Raw genomic sequence first — 18,349 nt, 5'->3', positions numbered from 1 at the left:
CTGAATGGGCAAAGTGAAAAATGGAAAAGCACAGTCACCATCTACATAATTATCATCTAATTCTGGTGTCCGTTCAATAAAGACGTACACATAATGATGGATAGATAACAAGACAGATGGATCAGTGGGTATGGAGAGACAGGAACACAGACGGGAACATGCATACTCACATAAACAAATACAGTGGTAGTTGAACAAGAGGAGGGAATTTACGGAATAACATGATGTCATATTCTGTTGAACAAATTCCATTGAAATGAAATTCACGACACATTTTTTTTTTCTCCAAGACAAACTGCAAGGTCCATGATATGGAAAATTCCTACATAAAAATTCAACAATACATAAACGCAGCGCACACGCGCGCACGCTCGCACATTAGCACTTTCGCGTGCGCATGCGCATGGAGATCAGACAAACGAACAGACAAACCAGGCCAGACTAATGGACCAATCAATATAAAACGAACAAGCAAGGAAACAAAAATGTTCATACGTGCCCTATTAAAAAAAACATTGAAGTTTGGTGGCCACCACAAATGACTCATGTTTATCTCGTTCCAATTCTTAGATTCCAGCTGTGTGTGCAACAGGTACGAATGTAATCGTTAACAAAGCATTATGTTTCCTTTTTGTTTTCTTTTCAAGACTGAATATAAATGTAGATTTAAAGAAAAGACAGATTACCAGATACACAACACACAACTTAAGTTCTCGAAGAAAATGTAAAAAAGAGAGGTTATGACACACACAAAAAAATGTTATGTAAATACAGACGCGCGGAACACAGAAACTTGCAGTTAACGCACGTGTCTTTCCGAAATCCAGTGATATAATAATAGATAACGATGACAGCAATAAAGGAGAGATAACCACGAGTCGCATTTCATTTCAATCTTTTGTTCACGTGTTTGAATACTGATGCAACAAACGCTGTTTGAAAGTGACCGGACGTCGAATGAAGATCTGCTCCCAGTCCCAGTCAGAACGGATTGTACTTCAAAGGCACTTAAACAAACACAGTGAATTCATTCAGACAGCTACGGTGAAATGTGTGCATTGAAGTCTGGAACACTGGTACTCTGTCGTAGACAATAATAATGATAATCATGATACATCAGGAGATAAAGTACATACACCAAAAAAACAACAAAAAACAACAACACCAAAACACACACAAAAAACAACAACAAAAAACCACAAAAATCAAGAAATGCTGAAATTCTACACAAACAGAAACGACGATTTTTTCTTGTTGTAATACTGACAATTATGACATAAGTTTTAAAGCTCACACACACACACACACACACACACACACACACACACACACACACACACACACTTCTGTGAGTCAATCGGGAGATATGCCAAGTGTTTCCGCCGAGATGTGATCTGTAATCAGACGTTGATACATCCAGTAACTCCGCCGCCTTTTAGGACAGACAGAAAAGGAGAAAAGACAGAAAGAGGCAGAGAAAGATACACAAACAGATGCAGACAAGACAGATAAAAATACAGAAATCAGACAAGGAACGAACTCAATCAGGAACTAGTATCCGCCATGGATAACGTCTGTAACCAACATTTTGCCCATCTGTTGAGAGCCTTGTTGGAAAAAAAGATGTTTGTCCAAAGCCCACACTGAGCAGTTTTAGTGCAAGAATTCTGGTAAGGAGAAAAGTACATATCATATTCTGTGTTCCTTGGAGAACTTGGTACAAGCTTTAACAAGGTCTGGGTACATTATTTCCGCGTTTTCTCTCATGCACTTCAGGACGAAGGATGATAATGCTGAACATGGTTATCGAACTTGCTGTCGTTGTTTGACATAAGCAAATGGTCATCTTCACCACTGCCTGAAGAAAAACTGTGCGCTCCTCGGAATTTACCTGATGATCAGAGTTCGCGGTCATTCTGGAGTCTTGAGTCACTGGATTCTGTCTACCGCCAGTGCGAATCATTCTCGCTTCTTTAGACGTCAACATACTATGTGCGAGTGATTTTCTCTGTCTGTCTGTCTGTAAGTCTGTCTGTCTGTGTGCACAAACTCAGACGAGTTCTCTTTTCATCATCGGTATTCTTCTTTTCAAAGTCCATCATGAAACAAGATTCAGAACCTTGCAAACGAGACTGAAAAAAAGAAAAAAAAAGAAGAAAAAAAAAAGTCTGTACGCAACAACGATCAATCTCCAAACGTAACATGAATAATGTCCAAAAATCAAAACACAAATCAAAGTTGTTCTGGTTTTTTTTGTTTTTTGGTTTTTTTGTTTTTTGTTTTTTTTTGTTTTTTGTTTTTATCCAAAAGACAACTTGGGAATAGATAAAAGTGTGCATGCTGTACAAAAATAAAATAAAATAAATAAACATTAATTTTTTTTAAAATCCACGCGTGTACACAACACGCTCAGCCCAGTGGTTTAGTCACCGTCTTGTTGACAGAGCAACGCGTCTCCGAGGGAGAAAAGAGACTGAAAAAAAAAAAAAAAAAAAAAAGAAAAGAAAAAAAGGCGTCACGTGCGTGCCTCACGCGCGACATCCGTGTATAAAACTGTGCGTGGGTGTACGCGCGCGCGCCCGCATCTGTGCCTCGTGGTTTGCCTCACGTGAGGAGGTAGATGGCCCAGTAGCTGGCGTTGAAGAGGACGAAGAGCAGGGGGAAGAGCAGCCTGGCGTAGCGGTCAATGGTGTTGACGTCCTGCACGCGAGGGATCTTCACCTTGATCTGCTTCGCCTTCTGCTTGAAGTTGGACAGCAGCCGGCGGCGACGCGGCGGGACGTTCTTGCCGTTGCCGCTCCTTCGCCGCACCGCCGTGTTGCCGAGCAGCTGACCACGTGACACGTAGGTGGTGGTAGGCAGGGCGGCGGGCATGCGCAGATTGCTGTGGTCGGTGGGGACCGGAGGGTCGGCGCCGTCGCGGGGGGGCCCCTGGGGGTGGTGGTGGTGGTGCTGACTGTGGCGGATGCCCGGCATGGGGGAGAGGGGGATCTCCTTCAGCTCCACCAGCTCCACGCTGTTGTTCTGAGGGCAAAGAGATGGATAAATAAATAAATAATAGATAAATAAATAAATAAACAAGTAAGCAGGTAAGTAAGCAAAATAATAAATAGTAAACAAACAAACAGATAACTAATAGGCAAATAAAGTAACGAACAGACAGACAGACAGACAGCTAAATACATATATAGATAGATAGATAGATAGATAGATAGATAGATAGATAAAGAGATAGATAGATAAAGAGATAGATAGATAGATAGATAGATAGATAGATAGATAGATAGATAAATGAATGAATTAGCAAATGAACAAATATTTGGTTCATGTTTTGTTGCATCACTATCGACATACCGTTGTCTGGAGCATCGTGACTATGGTACATGATACATTGTGCCATTATCATCACTGTTCTTCTGAGGTATGTATGGTACCAGTTATTTTGTATCACTATGGTCACACACTGTCGTTTTGAACACCTGTAGTACAGTAAGGTACTTGTTATACGACTATTATCAACAACAAAAATAAAACAAAACGATACTATACAATTATTATCACACACACACACTTGTCTTATGAAACACCAAAAACATGGTGCCTGTTACACCATTATCATCACACACACCAGTGCCTGTTCTATCGTATCACTACCATCACATTCTAGTGTTTCGAAAAACCTGCAGTACGATACCTGCTATAGTGTATCATTATCGTCACACAACGTTATTCCCAAACATGGTAACTTATATTACATCACCCTCGCTACACACTGTTCTTCTGGAAAACCTGTAAATTTACCAACAATATTATCAATATCATCACACAATGTTATCCTGAAGCACCAGTAATATGGCACATGTTATATTGTGTCACTGAATCACTGCATTTGAAATTGTTTGGTAACGAGATGTTAGATGCACTATATATGTAGTAATACTAATAGATAAATAAGTAAAGAAAGAAAGAAGGACATAAATATGGTTATATTATTTTAACTGAAGTGTCCCTCCTGCACTACAGCATTAGATAAATAAGTAAATAAATAAATGAATAAACAAACAAATAAATAAATATATAATAAATTATTAAATAAATAAACAAATAGATAAATAGATTTAAAAAAAAATAAAAAAACCCAAAACAAATAAATTAATACATGAATAAACAAATACATAAACAGCTATTTTAGCACAGACACGATATCCTCAGTTTACACCTCAATGCCTTTGAGTATAAAAAAAAAAAAAAAAAATCATGGCATAAATTCATATTGCACTGCACTCATAACTGTAACAAATACGTGATTTCATTTATCACCTTCAGACAACACTGCACCGCAGTCTCAGCTTTACAGATACATGATTTTATTTATCACCCTCAGACAGAAAGTTCGCTTTTCATTATTGCTACAATTATTTGCTGGCGAGCTCTTGTAATGAGATGGCCTGGTGGACTGAGGATTGATCACGTGTTGTGACCACCTCTGCCCCCTGCTGTCCATGTGCTGAGTTATGGCCCTTAGCTCTGCTTCGATAACGCATCCTCTCTCTCTCTCTCTCTTACTGTGTGTGTGTGTGTGTGTGTGTGTGTGTGTCTGTGTGTCCTGGTCTCTGTCTCTGTAACTGTCTTACTGTATATGTCCCTCAGACTGTCCGTTATTCTGTCTCTCTCTCTCTCTCCACATCTCTTATGCCCTCTCGTTCCATCTCTTTCCTTTCTCTTTTTTTTTTATTTGTTTGCTTGTTTGTTTGTTTGTTGTGTTTGTTGTTTTGGATTCACTCTACAGCTCCCGCTTTCTCGCTTCACTCTCCCCCCCCCCCCCCCCGTTGTCTCTCTATCTTGCTCAGTGTGTGTGTGTGTGTGTGTGTGTGTGTGTGTGTGTGTGTGTGTGTGTGTGTGTGTTCCAAGAGGAAGAGGGGGGGGGTGGGGGGTAAGGGGAGCAAAACAAAACATGTCATGATCCTCCGACTGGAAATGTGACGTTTCAATTCCACGCCATGCCCTCCACTTGTCGTAACCCCCAACACCCCCCCCCCTCTCTCTCTCTCTCTCCATCTCTCACTGCTACATGCATGAATAATATAATTTTGGCTTTGTGTGGGAACAGCAAGGAGTCGGTAATGAAAAAGCATTTTTGGCTGAGTTAAGACAGCGGTTAATAGACTGCTATGTTTAAGGCTAGAACAGTGACATAAAAAAACAAAAGAACGTTATGCATTTTATTCTTACTTGAAAGAAAACTACTCTCTGTCTCACTACCTAATGGCTGCACAGAATAGTTAGGACATATTTATCAAAAATATGGCTTGGTGTTTCACCATCAAAATATCATTTGAACCATTTTCGCGAGGCTGAGGAGAAATGTCCTTTCTGCGAGGGTGTTTATGAATCAGAGATCCACTTCATGCTCATTTGTCCTAGATACCAACAGGTTAGAGAACAGTTCATTCTTCAAAGAATCTACAACCAACCATATGTGTTCAAATTAGCGTTATTGCTATCAACCGTAAAATACTCAAAGAAAGTCGCAGTTTGCACAGATAAGGCATCCCAGTTAAGATTGTGCTACATGGACGGATAGTGTATATCAGAACCCTTGGCATGCAATACACGCTATTTTCGTCTTTACCCCACTGTTCCCTTTGACATGGGCAAATGGCCAAGTTCAGTAAATCATTTGTCTTGTCTTGTCGTCTTCTCTCTCTCTCTCTGTTATAACGGTTTGTTATCCAATGATAGTATGCTGACGCATTCACCCATGTCATAAGAACCTCATGGCCAATGACAAAGCGTCAAAGCGTCTCTCTCTCTCTCTCTCTCTCTTTCTCTCTCTCTCTCTCTGTCTTTCTCCTCCTGCTGTGTTGTTTATGATCTTCATTAAAGACTCGAGAAGTCCATTTCCTCATTCTCCCCCCCACCCAATTTCTACCAGCCCTCCAGCCCCCGCACCCCCTCCACACACACCGCCCACCCCCCACCCTACTCTTACCAGACTGTCCGTTCATACGGTCGTCCTGTCCGTTTAATAACTTTTCCATTTATTTCTTTAAGTATTTATTTGACTTCATCTCCATCTGGAACACTATGGGGGCTTCTTCCAACTCTTATGGGTCCAGTTTCAGCACAGCAGTTGTCTGCCCTTCTCAGGCTGACCAGAGCGCCATCTATCAGCTGAGTCCCAACTTCACCGACTATCCAGTGTATGTATTATGAACACGAGTGTGTGTGTGTGTGTGTGTGTGTGTGTGTGTGTGTGTGTGTGTGTGTGTGTGTGTGTGTGTGTGTGTGTGTGTGTGCGTAGCGCGTAAAGAGATAGGGAGAGAGAGAGAAGAAGAAGAAGAAGAAGAAGAAGAAGAAGAAGAAGAAGAAGAAGAAGAAGAAGAAACCAAGCGAATTTTATTTCAAGAAGGTAGTGGAATAACCATTACTTTTTGTTTTATTTCCCCTCAAGGCACGACTCCGCACGTAGCATTACGCTGCTGGTCAGACATGTGTCTAGCATATGTGGTGTAGCGTATATGGATTTGTCTGAACGCAGTGATGCTTCCTTGAGTAACTGAACTGAACTGGACTATCCATGCTGACTACGTTTTATTACGCCAACAAGGAGATAAACGGAACAAGCCAAATTATCTTCGAGTGTGTTCGCTTACCAGATTGTCCATTGGTACGGTCTTCTTGTCCTTTTAATGACTTTTCCATTTCATTTGTTTAAATATTTATTTTTGCTTCATTTTATTTTTAATTTTCCAAGGCCTGACTAAGCGCATTGAGTTACACTGCTGGTCAGACATAATTATAACTAGCAGATGCGGTTTAGCGTATATGGATTTGTCCGAAAGCAGTGACGCCTCCTTGAATAATTGAACTAAACTGAACTGAACTGAACTGAACTGTCCATGCTGACCACGTTTTATTACGTCAACAACGAGATAAACGGAATAAGCGAAATGATTATCGAGTGCGTTGGGGACGTGATACGATTAATTCAGTTCCTTTTTTTTTTCCCAACAGCTAAAATATGAAGGTAATGAATTTTGAGAGGAAACGGTGCTTATCCTGACATCCTGTCACGTGTTGTTGTTGTTGTTGTTGTTGTTGTTTCATTCCATTTAATTGTTATGTCGTTTCGTTTTCGTTTTCTTCCATCTCATGTCTCTTTGTCTCTGCCTCTGTTTCTGCCCCTCTCTGTCTGTCTGTCTTGTCTGTCCCATTGTCTCTGTTTTTGATTGTCTGTCTGTGTCTGCCTCTGTCCGCCCCCCCCCTCTCTCTCTGTGTGTTTTTGTCTGTCACTGTCTCTCTCTTTCTGTGTCTGTGTCTCTGTCAGTCTCTGTTTTTGTGTCTCTGTATCTCTGTCTCCCTGTGTGTGTGTGTGTGTGTGTGTGTGTGTGTTTCTGCCTCTCTGTCTCTGTCTGTCTGTCTGCCTGTCTCTCTCTCTCTCTTTCCTTGTTATTTCTTGTTCTTTCTAACGTTTGTTTCTTTCTCCCATTTTTTCGTTTCTTTTTATTTTGTCGTTGTTGTTTCTTTGGTGGGTTTCCATTTCATTCCTTGCGCTTCCTGTTATTCAAATTGCCGATTCTACAGGAGTCTGTGCTTTATCTTGTGTGTGTGTGTGTGTGTGTGTGTGTGTGTGTGTGTGTGTGTGTGTGTGTGTGTGTGTGTGTGTGTGTGTGTGTGTGTGTGTGTGTGTGTGTGTGTCTGTCTGTCTGTCTGTCTGTCTCTCTGTCACCCTGTGTATGTGTGTGTGTGTGTGTGTGTGTGTGTGTGTGTGTGTGTGTGTGTGTGTGTGTGTGTGTGTCTCCCTGTGTGTGTGTGTGTGTCTGTCTGTCTGTATCTGTCTGTATGTCTGTCTGTCTCTCTCTCTTTGTCTCTCTCTCTCTCTCTGTCTGTCTCCCTTTCTCTCAGGGTCTCACGTCAGCGGACATGGTGCAGGCGACAGTAGACAATTTAGCGAAACATGCAGGCAACTTCTGTCTGTCTGTATCACAAATCATGATGACATAGGGATTTGCGCGACCCCTGAATTGAATATTGCTGCTTTTTCTACATCATGTGGCCACGTTGATGGAGCAGATGTTCGTGGTCTCTCTATTGAATCCTGTTGTCTGTCTGTGCATGTCCATGGTGACGAGGGACTTGAGCAGTCCTTGTATTGCGACTTGCTGTCTGTGCATGGCCGTGAGAATAAAGGGGATGTGTTGTGCGTGCTGTATGGAGCTACAACAACGTGTATATCCTGTTTGAGGCTCAGTAAACGTTTCTTAGCAACCCGCCCAAACCCACCTCCCCAATCCATACAAACAGACACGCACACGCAAACACACGCAAACACACACACACACACACACACACACACACACACACACACACACACACACACTGAGAGAGACAGAAACAGAGATAAAGAGACATACATACAGACAGACAGAGACAGACAGATGCACGCAGGCAGACTTAATATGAATCAGATTTAAAGAGCACGCGAAAACTTTATGGACGACTTAAAGAAAAGTCGAAAGGTGCTAAAACAAAATTGCTTTAGAAGCATACGAGCGAATAAATTTAATGGGCAGGAGAAGAAGAAGAAGAAGAAGAAGAAGAAGAAGAAGAAGAAGGCGAACAAGGGACAGAAGAGCTGACATGGTAAACTACTGTCACATTTTTCTTTATAATTTTCACAATTGACACAATCAAACTTGGCAGTACATCCATCCCTCTTTCCACGTCAGTCAGGAACCTCGGTGTTGTCCTTGACAATACACTGTCCATGCAAAAATTTATCAGTCAGACATGTCAGTCCTGCTACAGTCAACTGCGGCGCATCAGTGCCGTCCGGAAATATCTGTCCACTTACGCAACATCTAGACTTGTCGTTTCTCTCATTCTCTCTCGCCTTGACTACTGTAACTCTCTATTGTCTGGTCTGCCTGCTTCATCCATTCAGTCCCTTCAGCGCATACAAAACTCTGCTGCCCGACTCGTCCTCAGAAAGAAAAGATCTGAGCACATCACTCCTCTTTTGCAACATCTCCACTGGCTCCCTGTCTCACACCGAATAAAGTACAAGATCAGCACTCTATGTTATAGATGCATTCACAAAACTGCCCCTTCCTATCTCTGCGGCTGCCTTCACCTCTACACTCCATCTCGCTCACTACGATCGACTTCGGATCCACTCTGTTTACGCATACCCAGATTCAAACACTCGACTGTTCGCCGCCGTTCTTTCTCTGTTTCTGGACCTTGCGATTGGAATGAACTTCCTCTTTCGCTTCGTCAAGTCTCCACACTCAGCTCTTTCAAGTCTGGCCTTAAAACCCACCTCTTCCCAAAATAGCCTTCCTTGTCTTTTGTTTCTACAGTTTTAGAGTTATGCATGTGTGTGAATGACTGGTGCGAAAGCGCTTTGATTTGTCTCTGCACAAGATCCAGCGCTATATAAATACCATTATTATTATCATTAATTTTATCGATTTTATTATTGTCTAACCATGTGCACCATTACTTCTAGAACACAAGAAATGGTATTCGATCCCCGTAACTATAGATAGAAGTAAAAAATGATGACCGCCAAAAATGTATTCAGCAAATGGAGTTTGCAGCCGTTGCTGTGCATGTTTACATGTTCTGTAAAACGGACTTGATACACAATTATATAATCTAAAAATCTAGCACTACGAGCAGTTACAGTATAAAAAAAAGACAGAAGGTGATCCACCCGGTGAACAATGACTTATTCACAGCTATTTCAGGAAACCACGATGTTCAGCTTTGTGATTGTTTAGAATAAGTCATGCTGAGGGATCGATTGCGTGCAAATTTGATATTTTTCATCTATCTATCTGTCTATCTATCTACCTATCTATCTATGTATATATGTGCATATATATATATAATGACGGCTACATTCTTATCTATCATGACCTTTCTTTCTTCCTTTAGTCTTTCTTTCTCTCTTCCTCCCTTTCTTTATTCCTCCTCCACTCCGCCCCTGGATTTATTTTTTCTGCTTTGTTTTCTTGTTGTTTGTTTTCCCGTGGAGTCAATGCATTCTGCGTTGTTTGCTTTTGTTTTGTTTTTCTTTTTTATTTCCCTTTTTTTTTTCTTTTCTTTTTTTGGTTGTCTTTCCATTGCCTTTACTTTCTCGTCGGAGATTGAATGATAGAAAAGCAATCAGTCTGGGCAAAGGGAAGTAACGCCCGCGCTACAGAAAGAACAGCTCAGGCAGTGTATGTGGGCACGTTTACATAGCTGATCTCTCCTCCTTCCTGTATTGAATACCACGCCGCCCCCCATCCCCACACCCCAACCCCAACCCCCCAGACCCCACCTGACCTCCATATACCTACCCTTCCTTCCCAAAATCCTACCTCCCCCTCCCTTCTCCAATCTCTCCCCCCCACCCCCCACCCCCCACCCACTCCACCAGTTGTTTGTCCAGTAGGGAATCCTAATGGTGGATGCATTTATTTTAAATGTCAGGATAGGAAAGAAGAGGCCAAGAAAATACCAGAGCGGAGGGAAAGCACAATCACCTGTTTCAGACCACTGTTTGTGTCGATGCTGTTTTCCGTGAAGACATGGTAGTTGGGTTATAGTGATCGTGCTGGGCTGGAGGAGAGTTTGAGTTATATAATATTATACGGATGGTTGGATGAATGAATGAATGAATGTGTGTGTGTGTGTGTGTGTGTGTGTGTGTGTGTGTGTGTGTGTGTGTGTGTGTGTGTGAGCGTGTGTGTGTGTGTGTCTGTGTGTGTCTGTGTGTGTCTGTGTGCTAGGGTTTTTAGCTATCGTACTGTGCTGGAGGAGAGTTGAGTTAAATATACGGATGAATGAATGAATGAATGTGTGTGTGTGTGTGTGTGTGTGTGTGTGTGTGTGTGTGTGTGTGTGTGTGTGTGTGTATGGGGTTGCAAGGGAAGGGTAGTACCTCATCCCACTCCTTCGGGAGTGGCTCATCCTATGTTTGTCCCCACCGGCACCCAGCTCTCACCTATGGGACCTATAATCTGCTTGCATGCGGCAGCACCGACGATGAAACCAACAACAAAACAATAACAAAAACAGATGCAACACCACCGCCACCAACAGCAATAATAATAATGATGATGATGATGATGATAATAATAATAACAAGAACAAGAATAACAACAACAACGACGACGACGACGACGACGACGATGATGATGATGATAATGATACAAAATATATTGTGTCAAAATGAATCATAGGGATTCAGAATCAGCATGGAAGAGAGGGATTTGTGGAAACGTGACGTTTTCAATAAACAACTGGTTTGTTGTTGCTGTTGTTTATTTTCCTGCTCTTGTTATTGGTGTTTGAAGTGCCGATGCCTCCAACAAACAAAGAACAAGAAATGGAATCAGGGAGAGAATCATATCAATACAGGCTATAACTACTAGTCACCCGAAGTTGAATTGACCAGTGCAGTTTCTTTTATTTCCACTCATCACTGTTTGCTTGTTGCAATTCTAAAAGGATATATTTTAGGAAAGATAAAGATAGATAGATAGGTAGATAGATAGATAGATAGATAGATAGACTGACCGAAGAAGACAGAGACAGAGAGAAGGAGACAGACAGACAGACAGACAAACAGACGGACGGACAGACAGGCAATAGGATACTCCAAAGGCCCATTCCATCCACGAAGAACAATTCCGAGGGCAAAAGACGACGGCCGAGACGCCGGAGAATTGAGCCCTATTAACTCACTCGCTGCCATTGTCCGCATATGCGGACATCGTCGGAGAAAGCGTTGGATGCCAATGTCCGCATATGCGGACTTGGATTTTAAAAAGTCGTGCTGTCGGAGTGACGCGTCGGATGCGAAAATCAAAAGCAGATGTGATATCTTACGTCACCTCTGGTCAGCTTTTCATTCACACACGCTGCGTGTGTGTCGCGATAAGCTCAACCGCACTTGATAACAAAGCGTGCCCCCTGTCAGCTTTGTAAGTTGTTTGACAAGATGGCGTCACGGCGAAGTGTTCGACACGGTCGGAGAGGTGAAATGTTACTCAGCGTCGAAGATGCTTTGGAAATGATCCAAACTGAAGGCTCTGATGTCGAAGGAGATAATGTTGATTCTTTGGACAGTTAATTTGAACCAGATCCCGATGAACTAGAAACAGATTCGGCCACTGAAGAGAGTGTTTACAATGGAGAGGAAAGTGAGGAACATGTGCCAGCAGATGAGACAGACACAGACGACGAAACCACTGAGGAAATGGACGATTTTGCAAGTGTTTTCACCAGTGATTGGACTGACAATTTTTCCTTTTTCCCTCTTGCACATCCCTTCACTGGCATACCAGGTTTGTCAGCTGACTGGCCAGTCAACACCCAGCCGGTTGAGTTTTTTTCTTTGTTCTTTGATTTTCATTATGTAGAGACAATATTTTTTCTTGTATGAGTGAATTTCAACTTTCTTCACCACCTGTTCATACTTCATTGCATGCACTAGGTCTTCAGTTCCTCAAATAGTGTTAGAATGTGATGTGGAACATGTTGGTGTACCTTTCTGATGGGTGCAAAAATGCTAAAAAATACACTAAATATGGATACCGCGATCAACATCAAGACGGTGAGTAAATACTTTGATTTTTTGCACACATATGGAACAACATTCCTTGCATACATATACTAAATATCAATTGTCTGGGTGTTTATTTGGTTTTTTTACAATTTTTTCCCCATCCTATACAAACCCTGGGTTTTCAGGGATTGGCAAGGGCAAAAACTCTTGGCATGGAGTGAGTTAACCGTGGCTTCCTGACCTCCTAAATCGTGCCATAGTTAGAAAGCCTCAGACAGTCCGAACCTCACCCACACCCACACAGGAACCCCCCCCTGGCCTCCCACCCACCCCCCCCCCCCCCACACACACACAGCGCTTCACCCCCAACTATGTAAATGAGGCAGCGGGTTAAAAGCCCAGGTTACCTCCGTTTTGTAGAAAGTCCGCTTTCTAATCAAGACCCCCGTTTTCCGTGAAGGGAATTCAGATCCACCACCACCACCATCACCACAACCACCATCACCACCACAATTTTTCTCCCCCCCCCCCAACTCCTCCCCCACTCTTCCGATTCTTCCATCGTTCCTCACATACCGTAGTTACTATAGCTGGTGTATCCCAGACTTATTTTAGAAGAGTGAGGAGGCAGGAGGTGGGTATGCTCAGTTTTAATGGAATGAAAAAAGCTGAACATTATGCCAGACTGTTCCAGTCCCACTCTGTCAACCTGGTCCTCGTTCCTGGAAGTCATCAATCAGTAGTGATCGACACGTGTGACTCTTATTTTGTACAGCGCTCGCTCTTGCGCCTCCTATGAGTCTTGGCAAAGACGAGATGAATTACTGAAAGAGAACCTTTATTTTGATAACAACGGTACCACCACCATCACCACCATCATCAACAACCAAAACAAAAACAATAGGCAGAAGAAAATGGAGAAGAAAAAGATTAAGAAGAACAACAACAACTACAAGAAGAAGAAGAAGAAGAAGAAGAAGAAGACGAGAACAAAAAGAGGAACAAGAAGTAGAACAAGAACAGTAACAAGGAAGAAAAAGAGAAAGAACAAATGTATTTATTTGTATTTGTATTTCATTTTATCACAACAGATTTCTCTGTGTGAAATCCGGGCTGCTTTCCTCAGGGAGAGCGCGTTGCTACACTACAACGCCACCTATTTTTTGTATTTTTTTTTTCCTGCGTGCAGTTTTATTTGTTTTTCCTACCGAAGTGGATTTTTCTACAGAATTTTGCTAGGAACAACCCTTTTGTTGCCGTGGTTTTTTTACGTGCGCTAAGTACATGCTGCACACGGGACCTCGGTTTATCCTCTCATTCGAATGACTGGCGTCCAGACCACCACTCAAGGTCTAGTGGAGGGGGAGAAAATATCAGCGGCTGAGTGCGCTCAAATTCTCTCGCTTCCCAGGCGGACGCGTTACCTCAAGGCCAACACTCCACATAATGTTTAGTGTTGATCAACAACGAAAAAGGGAATACACTTTACGCCTCAAGAGAGAAAAAAAGAAGAAGATGGGAAGCGTTTTCATCTTCCAGGATGAAATGTGATCTCAGGGATCAACGTCAACCTTCAGGATTATCATCAGCTTGCTTATACTGACAGCGCTATTAAATGGCTAATTAGCATATCGAGTGTTCTAACGACACATTAGAAACTTCAGCAGATTGGTATTTATCCTCCTCCTCCTCCTCCTCCTCCTCCTCTTCTTCTTCTTCCTCCTCCTCCTCCTCCTCCTCCTCATCTCATCATCATCATCATCGTCGTCAGTATGACCGTCATTATGCTTATTCGATCTTTGTCGTTGTTTTTACTTCAACATGCTTTACTATATAATAATATAATTCTTTAAAAATGAAAATTTACTACATGCTCTCATCATCTTGCGTAAAAAAAAAGGAACCCACAAGAAGAAAGAAAACAAACAGTCAACCACAGAGAAAAAGTTTTGCTTGATGGGATCAGAGACTCCAGAAAACTCGGCAGCTCGTCTGTTCGTCGTCGGAAAGGAAGCATGCAGGCTGATTTTTGTCTCCGGAAAGAAAGAAGCCGAGCCGTACGGGTGTGAAGCAGAGCAGCAGCAAAGGAGGAGCTTCTGCCGTTGTGTCGGCACCCAGTGAAGGACATGCAAGGACCGGAGATGTCTCTGTCAGCAACGGATGGAGGTTTTGGGGTTATTTTTTGTTGTTGTCGTTTTGCCTCCTTCTTCCCTTTTACTTCCTTGTGCCGTGTTCAAGTGGGACAGAGAGAGAGAGAGAGAGAGAGAGGGGAGGGAGAGACAGAGAGAGAGGGGGGTAAGGAGAGAGAGATAGATAGAGAGAGAGAGACAGAGAGAGGGGGAGCGTACGAACGAACGTTATCACGGTACTGCATTACTGTGTGCTGCGCGTGTTCGTATCTTCACCACTGAGCTTTTTCTGACAGTCAGTATTTTGGGGGGACGATTTGCACGTGATACGAACCTGATGTCTGACTCACAAGGTGTTAACATTTTTAGTACAATTCTCTCTCTCTCTCTCTCTCTCTGTAAGCTATTTATCTGATCGGCTTAGTTTTCTTGGGGTGGAACAGGGTAGGGTGGGAAGGTGCGAATGCAAGGGAATCCTTACACTGACAGACTAGTTATTACACGCCGACATTGGAGTTGGGGCCGGAGTGGGTGGGGGTGGGGGTGGGGGGGGGGGGGGGGAGAGTGATTTTGGTCCTTTGCCCAAACTCCCCTCCGAAGACATATAACTTAGCCAGAAGTACAGTTAGTGACTTTGGCTGATGTCGTTCTTTTTCTACGCTTCATTTTATTAATATATTTGCTTACTTATCTTTTAAATTTTTCCTATAGATTTATTTACTTTTTTTTCTAATTTCTTTCTTTCTTTTTTCCCTCAAGGCCTGACCAAGCGCGTTGGGTTATGCTGCTGGTCAGGCATCTGCTTAGCAGATGTGGTGTAGCATATATGAATTTGTCTGAACGCTGTGTCGCCTTCTTGAATAACTGAACTGAACTGAACTGAACTCTGTGTGTGTGTGTGTGTGTGTGTGTGTGTGTGTGTGTGTGTGTGTGTGTGTGTCTGTCTGTCTGTCTGTCTGTCTGTCTCTCTTCTATCCCCCTCTCCATAAAAAGCGAATCACAGAAACTGCGATATCACTTTGCATGTCATCAATAATCGTCTTATTGCTGTGCGATCGATCTTCACAATGATGAAATCAAGTTTCTACGAGAGAAGGAAAAGAAGAAATAAAAGAAAGAAAAAAAGCAGAAAAAGAGGAAATATTTTTTTGACAAACGAAGGAAAGAAAAATAGAAAGAAGGAAGGAAGGTAAGAAAGAAAGACAAACAAGAAAAGAAAAAAAAAGAAAGTAAGACGACATCAAGCAGGAATTATGGACATTGTCAAACAAGAGCAGAAAAAAAGGAGAAAAAGAAAGAAAGAAAGAAAGAAAGAAAGAAAGAAAGACAAACAACGAAAGAAAACAACAACAAAAAAACGAGGTAAGCCTCCATCATGCAGGAGTTTAAGGACGTTGTCAAGCATGGCCAGCTGACCGCTTCCCAAAGCGTTCTCCCCACTGAAACGTCCATATCCCCGGAGACGTTTTCTTGCCGAGGAATGTCAAGAATCGCTGACATGACTGCTAGCACCCAGCAGCTGTCAGTGAAAGCCAGCACACAAGAAGTGAGCCTGTGTCAGCAATATGGCCACGTGTTCCTGACAGACCCGAGTCATGCCAAGGCTAAAGGACACAGCAGAAGGGTTTTTTTTATCAGACTTCTGCCCATTCCATCACGAAAACAACAACAACAACAACAACAAAATACCTCATCAATTATGATCGAATAGAACTGTTAGAGGTTGTGTTACACCACCTGTTGTGTTCCAAGGGCATTTTCACATTCATGTTGCTGTAGTTGTTATATTGTTGGTGTTGTTGCTTTGTTGTTGTTGTTGATATTATTGCATTTGTTGTCATGGTTGTTGCTCTGTTTTTCAAGCTACTGCCGATACATTTGTGCTGACTGCATCAGACAGATTTTGGCGGAGGCAAAAAAAAAAAAAAAAAAAAAAAAAAAAACGCATTCTATTCCATATATACTTGTAGTTAGTTAGATAGTCGACTCGTTACTTTTTTGTTCTCTCCATTTTACTTAAATGTGCATACATGTAAGTTAGTGGGTCAGGAGACAAAGATAGAAGAAAGAAAGGTAGGAAGAGAGGAGGAAACGAAGAAAAGAAGTAGGAAGCCAGGAAGGAAGGATACTTACCTCTGTCTCGTAGTGTCTCAGGCCATTCATTTTCTTTAGGTCTTTAGCAATTGAGTTTCCATTCCACCCCACCCCCACCCCACATGTATACCAACCCCCAACCCCCTCACCACCTCCACACAACCCCATCCACCCAACACCTCCCAAATATTCCTGCCAACTAATAATGAAGTCTCGTTCAGGGCCCGCCTAGCCCGCCAGCCCGCTCAAGGAGGCCGTCAAGAGATAGTCATGGCCGACAACGGGGAGAACCAGAGTACAGCCTGTCTAGACAAGGAGAGGGGAGTAATGTCGTTTCAAGCTCTAATGATGTTTGTCAGCTTGTCTCCATCTGTCGCCATTTCGTCCACCCAATCCTGCTCCTAATCCCCTCACTACCACCCCCCAACCCCCTCAAACCCGAACCCACCATCCCTTCTTCAACGCCTACGACCCTCTATATCCACGTGCCCAGACGGTAAAACCGTTGCTCTTCAGATCTCCATCCCTCAGCCCGACAATCTGTTTGATCACTTGAGAGGAGATCTAGAGCACGTAATCCCATCTAAGCGCCTTGGACACGGAGTGGACCTCCCGATGACCACTCTCTGATGCCACAGACAAGCAGCGTTCAGTCAACAGGCCGAGTCTTGGAGAGACTGCAAGATTCCAGCCTCTGTTCTCAGCAAACATTCGGTTTCCGGTTGCAAGCCATCCACCGCTGTTATAGCATATACCTTCTAAACGTATATTTATCATCATTATATCAACAGAAAGTGTCGTCTGAGAATAGACCAAAAGAACTAATAATATCAAGAATAACAATAATGCTGATACTACGACTACTACCACTACGACTAATGCTACTACTTCTAATACTACTACTACTACAGGAAACTCGTTGCAAAAAAAAAAAAAAGTTATACATATTATGTAAATATGCATGCAATCAAGCACGACTTGATACAAACCCGTGTTTGCACACGCACAAACGCACAAGCAAACACATACACACGTATGAACGAAGCCAACAGAACTTCAACACGCTTTGTTCTAAACACTGATGGAAAAAGAAAGACGATCAGGAGGAAGAGGTGGATGAAGCGGCAGAAGTGGAGTAAGCGGACAAGAAAGAGAATGCGGAAAGGGGAAAGGAAGACTGTATGTTAAAAGAGAACAAAGAATTAAGAAAGAAAGAAGTTAAAAAAAAAAAAAACGAAAGAAAGAAAGAGAGAAAGAAATGGAGGAAGTAGACAAGAAAGAGGAAGTGAAGTAAAAAAAACAAAAAAACAAACAAACCCGAAACAAAAAATAGAACAAAGAAATGAGAAAGAAAGAAAGAAGTAAAAAAAAAAAAACCAACAAAAAACGAATGAAAGAGAGAGAGAGAGAAAGAGAGAGAAAGAGAATGGAGGAAAGAAAGAAAGAAAGAAAAAAATCCACCAATAAGGCGTTTCCACATGCACATCACAACGGTTCTGACAAGCAATCTTTAGTATGAGCAAACTGTCCTTATGACAAAACACAACACAAAGAAACAAGC

General features: G+C 42.4%; 1 protein-coding gene across 1 annotated transcript in view; it reads right to left on the bottom strand.

Moving 5' to 3' along the window:
• Window positions 1-2,603: 2,603 nt before the first annotated feature.
• LOC143298639 (gamma-aminobutyric acid receptor subunit beta-like) overlaps window positions 2,604-18,349 on the bottom strand; it is a 353,929-nt gene continuing 338,183 nt past the window's right edge. Inside the window, exon 9 of the mRNA XM_076611519.1 lies at window positions 2,604-3,024. Within this exon, the coding sequence (XP_076467634.1) occupies window positions 2,605-3,024 (420 nt within the window). The 3' untranslated portion in view covers window position 2,604. The remainder of the gene's footprint in view (window positions 3,025-18,349) is intronic.

Source organism: Babylonia areolata, chromosome 24, assembly GCF_041734735.1.
Source record: "Babylonia areolata isolate BAREFJ2019XMU chromosome 24, ASM4173473v1, whole genome shotgun sequence".
Taxonomy (NCBI): domain Eukaryota; kingdom Metazoa; phylum Mollusca; class Gastropoda; order Neogastropoda; family Buccinidae; genus Babylonia; species Babylonia areolata.
This window is presented reverse-complemented; position numbering and strand designations above follow the sequence as displayed.